Source organism: Pyrus communis, chromosome 7 (genome assembly GCF_041283825.1).
Source record: "Pyrus communis isolate YQ-2024b chromosome 7, ASM4128382v1, whole genome shotgun sequence".
NCBI lineage: Eukaryota > Viridiplantae > Streptophyta > Magnoliopsida > Rosales > Rosaceae > Pyrus > Pyrus communis.
In genome coordinates, this window is record NC_142571.1 from 19,096,320 (window position 1) to 19,102,593 (window position 6,274).

Below are 6,274 nucleotides of genomic sequence, written 5' to 3' on the forward strand. Positions count from 1 at the left end.
ACTAATGTTCAAGTTCGGTCAAGAGACCCACTTGTAATGCTCAAAGAAGGCCATGTCTGAGGCATGCACCTTCCTGCCTGCACAACTGAAGAATAACACTCAACATGTTCAAGTCATTCGTATACATGCAACTACATATATACATATGTGTACTTTATATTGTCCCTTATAAACCAATCAACCTCAAACTTTTGAAGTCCTAGAGGGGTGAAGACTATTTTTAATTACAATTTTAGTGACAAAATTGAAAGGCCCTTGTAGTTATTTATGAATGTGGTATGAGTGTGTCAGTTAATGTAATTAAACATAGAAATGAGAAATTATGCTTGGAGCAAAGAGGATGGACGAAATTGAAGAATTGAAGATGATGATTCCTACTTGAAGTAGGAAAGTTAAATCCTAAAAGACCTCATGTTTGAGCAACATTGAAGACTCCTATCTATTCTAAGTCACAAAACAAAGTCTCTTGCATCGTCAAAATCCTTGCTGTGTATCCCCTTTGTGTTTGCCTTCCTTGCCGTGCAAGGAAGGGCCTTGTTTCCCATTCTATCATTTCAACCACATGCACTCTTCATCATTAAACCATATATATTCTTCCATGGATTAATCACCCAAGCCATATAACAATCCCTAACCCATGCATAACCTACCAATTCAGCCACATGCACCCAAAGACACCCCTTGCCGTGCATAACCCTTGCATTTCCAGCTTTCCCCCTTGCATTTCCAGCATTCCACACCATCATTGCAGCCACACTCTTCCATATTCCCTCTTTAATCCACATTCATCTTTAATCATTCACTCACATGCTTTCCCATGATGCAATTCAGCCACATGCACCCAAAGACACCCCTTGCCGTGCATAACCCTTGCATTTCCAGCTTTCCCCCTTGCATTTTCAGCTTTCCACCAACCAACCTAGCTGTCATTCCACATGCATTCCCTCCTTAATCATTGCAGCCACATTCTCTCACATTCTCACCCATTCTCTCCCTATAAAACCATGCAATCCCATCACACAATTCATGCATTCCACACCTCCATTTATACACAACACAACACAAAAACACCCATCCTGAAACTCCCTTGCCGTGCACCCCATCTTCATTTCCAGCATTCTTCTCTTCTATTTCCACCACTCCCCAACCCTCCAAAACACTATCCAACCATTCCTCCATACAAACACCAATCCAAAACCTATCCTTAGACCTTGTGCCGCAACAAAGAGGAGGAGAAGGGCCTAAACGTTCATACAATTCAAGTTTGAGTTGTTGGAATTTTTAGGTGTTTTTCTTTTCCTTGATTTCAATGATTAAATTTACGTATCTTTGTTTTGTACGTATGAGGAACTAAACCCGCCTTGGCTAAGGGTGTATTCGAAACCATGATTATATATATGAAATGAATTGATAACTGGAAAGTGATTTACGTTGCATATATTTCATGTGTGGAGAAGAAACCCTTAGCCATTCCATCATCCATTGGTCTATCATAATTTGTCTTACAATTTGTTTTCTTTCCAATCTGTCCATTTAAATTAATTTCGTCCAAACACAATCCCCCCATATTTTGTTAAGTCTTAGTCATTACAATCTATCTTATTTTATGTTTTTAAGTAGTTGGAGTCTTGTGGACTTGTTTTGAGTTTTCGTTAAGTAAGTTAAGTGTTTTAAAAGATTAGTTTTATTTATTTGAGTCAAGTGTTTAGCACCCCTAGTTAATCCCCGGTTAGAACGATCCCTACTTACATCATTACTACAATTGTCACAAATAGGGTTTAATTTGTATGCGTATAATTCTCACATCAAATTTTGGCGCCGTTGCCGGGGATTAGCAAAGTTGCTAATCCCTTGTCTTGAGTCTTGTTTAAATTGTTCGGTTTCTGTTCTGTTTTAAATTTTGCACTGTGTGTATGTGTTTTGTTTTTATGCCGTGTGTGGCAACTTATTTTCTTACTTGTGCCGAGTGTATTAAGTGGGTTACTTATCTTGTTTGCTCTTGTGTGTAGGTACTAGTTTATGACCCGTAGCTCACAACCTGTTTGTGAGCATATCTCCGACTTTGACGGCGATTTCGAGAGGATTTTGAGAAGGAAAAAGAAATTGCAAGAGTCTAATCCTCCTAGTCCCGAACCTGAAGTAGAAAAACAAGAAGTTGAGGTTGAAGAGGAGGCCACGGCAAAGTTTGAAGAGGAAGTACCAACCATGGCAGCGGACAATCGAACCATCAAGGAGCTTTCTGCCTCGGGTTTGGCCAATGCCGCACCATTATGCATTCAATACCCCGCGGCTGCCCGAGGCAAGACCGATGAATTCGAGTTGAAGTCAAGCTTGTTGCACCACATTCCGAAATACCATGGGTTTTCCATGGAAGATCCCAACAAGCATCTCAAGGAGTTCGAGGTTGTTTGTTCGAGCATGACACCCATAAATGTCGACGGGAACATTCTGATGATGAAGGCTTTTCCATTCTCACTTTTGGAAAAGGCGAAGGATTGGCTTTACGAGTTAGCACCCGGAACGGTTACATCTTGGGATAGTATGAAAAGAGCTTTCTTGGAGAAGTTTTTCCCAACGTCAAGAGTCATTCTCTTGAGGAAACGGATTAGTGGCATCCAACAAAATCAAGGTGAATCGTTTCCTTCTTATTATGAACGTTTTAAATCACTTGTTGCTTCTTGTCCACAACATCAAATGAAGGAGGAGCTGCTCATTCAATACTTCTACGAAGGACTCCTTCCCATGGAACGCCAAATGCTTGATGCCTCGGCGGGAGGTGCGTTGGTGGATAAAACTCCGGGGGCTGCAAAAGTTCTAATTGCCAACCGAGCACATAATGCACAACAATACGAAGGTGTTGGACAAAGAGATCCCCCACGGCCACAAGTGAATGAGGTAAGTTCTATGCCCGAAATTCAATCCCAATTAGCTAACCTTACTTCTATTGTTTCTCAGTTGGCCGAGGGAATGAAGATTCATGGACTAAGTGTGTGTGGCGTGTGCTCTATGTAAGGATATGCCAACGATCAATGCCCTAAACTCATCGAGAATGGAGGATAGGAAAGCGCCAATGCCATAGGTTATCAAGGCCAAAATCAGCAAAGAAATGATCCATACTCAAATACATACAATCCGGGTTGGAGAGACCACCCAAATTTCAGATGAAGAAATGCACAACAACCTGGCCAACAAAGTGGATTCCAACAACCCCCGGGTTTCTTTCCAAGGCCAATGGCACCACAACCACCTCCTCAAGCACAATCATCCCAAACCAACTCAGGTACGTCTATGAATGATGATAAAACATATCAATTATTAACCACAATGGCACAGGGAATGCAGAACCAAGCAAAGGAGGTTAATGAGCTAAAGAAGCAAATGGGACAAATGGCCAAATTTTTGGGACAATTTCGTGAAAATGGTAAGTTACCAAGCACTACGGTGGTCAATCCAAAGGGTGGTTTCGAATCTGCAAAAGCTATCACCCTAAGAAGTGGAAAAGAAGTGGGAAGCAAAGCACATGAATCTGCCCAAAACAAGGAAGATGAGAAGATACAAATTGAAGAAGATGAGCAATCCTACCCCACGGCAAGTGTAGCACCACCCAAGCCGCAACCATCTAAGCCTTCCCATCCGCCCATCTCAGGTAATGTTGTCCCAAATGTTGTGATTTCGAACACTAATCTGCCCAATGTTCCTTTCCCTCGCAGATTTGCACAATCGAAGAAGGAAGAAAGCGAAAAGGACATTTTGGATACCTTTCGAAAAGTCCAAGTAAACATTCCTTTACTTGATGCCATTAAGCAAGTGCCCAGGTATGCAAAGTGTTTAAAGGAGTTATGCACAACTAGGAAAAGAATTTCAAACAAAGAAGTTGTGAAAGTAAGTGAAAATGTATCTGCAGTTTTGCAACGAAAGTTACCTCCAAAGTGTAAGGATCCAGGGAGCTTTACTATTCCATGCATAATTGGAAACACTAGATTTGAACAATGCATGTTAGATTTAGGTGCTTCTATTAATGTCATGCCATATTCCATATATGCATCTATGAACCTTGGTGAGTTAAAACAAGATGGCGTTATAATTCAATTGGCCGATCGTTCTAACGCTTATCCCAAGGGAGTCCTTGAGGATGTTTTAGTGCAGGTCAATCATCTTATTTTTCCTGCAGATTTTTATGTCTTAGAAATGGAGGATTCGAGCCATGCTCCATCATTGCCAATCTTGCTAGGCCGTCCATTCATGAAAACAGCGAGAACAAAGATAGACGTGTTTACGGGAACATTAACCATGGAGTTTGATGGGGACATTATTAATTTTAATCTTTCTGAAACCATTAAATATCCAATTGAGGACCATTCTTGTTTTGCTATTGACATTGTGGATTCGTTGGCACAGATGCATTTGGATCAAATGAACGAAGATGCACTCGAGGTAGCCTTAGTGCACGGCATAGGAGCAAGAAATGAGGGTGGGGGAATTCTTGCAACCCACGACATGCAATCTGACCATATTGCCGTGCCCGCTTGTGGTGAAGTGATTGAAATGGTTGCTGCCCTCGAGTCATTGCCCTCACACTCTGGTAAGTCTCCACTCTCAATTTTGGATTCGGTTTTGACTAACAAGTTACTTCCATCAATTGTGCAGCCACCTACACTTGAGTTAAAGCTTTTACCTAGTCACTTGAAGTATGTTTTCTTGGGAGAAGATCAAACACTACCCGTCATCATATCAAACTCACTCACGGCCCAAGAAGAAGACAAGTTGATAAGGGTGTTAAAGGAGCACAAATCTGCCATTGGATGGACCTTGGCGGATATCAAAGGCATTAGTCCCACCACGTGCATGCATCGCATCCTTTTGGAGGAGGGAGCCAAGCCATCTCGTGAAGCTCAACGTCGCCTTAATCCACCCATGTTGGAAGTAGTGAAAAAGGAGGTTATAAAATTGCTTGATTGTGGTGTTATATATCCTATTTCTGATAGTCGTTGGGTGTCACCCGTGCAGGTTGTTCCAAAGAAGTCCGGAGTCACGGTGGTGAAGAATGAAGAACAAGAGCTTATACCCACTCGTGTTGTGACCGGTTGGCGTGTTTGTATTGATTACAGGAAGTTAAATGCCATGACAAGGAAGGATCACTTTCCATTGCCATTCCTTGACCAAATGCTAGAGAGGTTAGCCGGTTATAAATTTTATTGCTTTCTTGATGGATATTCCGGATATAACCAAATTGTGATAGCTCCGGAGGACCAAGAGAAGACAACCTTCACGTGCCCTGATAGGAGCATATTCATGCGACTTAAATAGCTTGTTCTCGTGCATTTACGTTATGTTTCTTTAGTTATTTTAGTACTTTAAGCTATTTTCGTGTGTTTGTAGGTCCAAAGGGCTAAAGGAGCAAAAAGATGCATTTTGGAGACTTTTGGAGCACTTTTGGGCTAAGGATGGATAGCTTATGCTTGAAGCCAAAGTGTTGGACGAAATTGAAGACCTAATTGGAGCCAAAGTGTTGGAACCTTGTTCTCTTTAGTTTTAGGACATTTAAACCTTTCCTAATCCCAATCATGCCATGCATAACACACATCCATTCTAACACATTGTCATTGCACATGCATTTCCTTCATTAGTTAACCCACATGCACTTATCACTTATCACTTAACATATCATACACTTATCACTTATCACTCATAATCATCTACACATTTCAACCATCCACCTACTTCACCTACAACATCCACCTACTTCACCTACAACATCCACCTACTTCACCTACTACATCCACCTACTTCACCTACAACATCCACCTACTTCACCTACAACCTCCACTTACTTCACCAACCTCACACACTTACTTCACCTACAAATGACATAGCCATATGTTCCCTCCACTACTCCTATAAATAGCCTTGCATTCATTCATTCATGGACATCTCATTTCATACACAACACATTACAAACACATTCTCCCTTCCCTAGCCGTGAGCTTCCCATCTCTCCCCTTATAATCCAAACACCATTTTTCCATTCCCCTTCCACTTCTCCACCACTCCTCTTCCATTCCACACTTCCATCCCCCAAACCAATTATCCCTAGACCTTATGCTACAATAAAGAGGAAGAGAAGAGAGCCTAAACGTTCATACAATTCAAGTTTGAGTTGTTGGAATGTTTAGGCGTTTCTTTGATTTCAATGTTTAATTTCAATTCTCTTTGTTTTGTATGAGGAACTAAACCCCCCTTTAGCTAGGGGGTGATTCGAAATATATGTTTATGC

General features: G+C 41.4%; 2 protein-coding genes across 2 annotated transcripts; both read left to right on the forward strand.

Moving 5' to 3' along the window:
* Positions 1–2,019: 2,019 nt before the first annotated feature.
* Positions 2,020–3,012, forward strand: LOC148695846 (uncharacterized). The gene has a single exon (XM_088696472.1). It carries the CDS (start codon positions 2,020–2,022, stop codon positions 3,010–3,012), a length of 993 nt encoding a protein of 330 aa, XP_088552598.1.
* Positions 3,013–3,191: 179 nt separating this feature from the next.
* Positions 3,192–5,279, forward strand: LOC148695847 (uncharacterized). Its single transcript, XM_088697409.1, has 2 exons — positions 3,192–4,688; positions 5,240–5,279. The coding sequence occupies exons 1-2, from the start codon at positions 3,232–3,234 to the stop codon at positions 5,277–5,279; spliced, it is 1,497 nt and encodes a 498-aa protein (XP_088553535.1). The 5' UTR covers positions 3,192–3,231.
* Positions 5,280–6,274: the final 995 nt, after the last annotated feature.

What these genes read in the sequence shown, in the direction of transcription:
- LOC148695846 (XM_088696472.1), top strand. Translation starts at nt 2,020, where the DNA reads ATGACCCGTAGCTCACAACCTGTTTGTGAGCATATCTCCGACTTTGAC.
- LOC148695847 (XM_088697409.1), top strand. Translation starts at nt 3,232, where the DNA reads ATGGCACCACAACCACCTCCTCAAGCACAATCATCCCAAACCAACTCA. An exon ending in CTTTTACCTAGTCACTTGAA is followed by an intron (nt 4,689 to 5,239) that starts GTATGTTTTCTT and finishes AAATTGTGATAG; the next exon opens with CTCCGGAGGACCAAGAGAAG.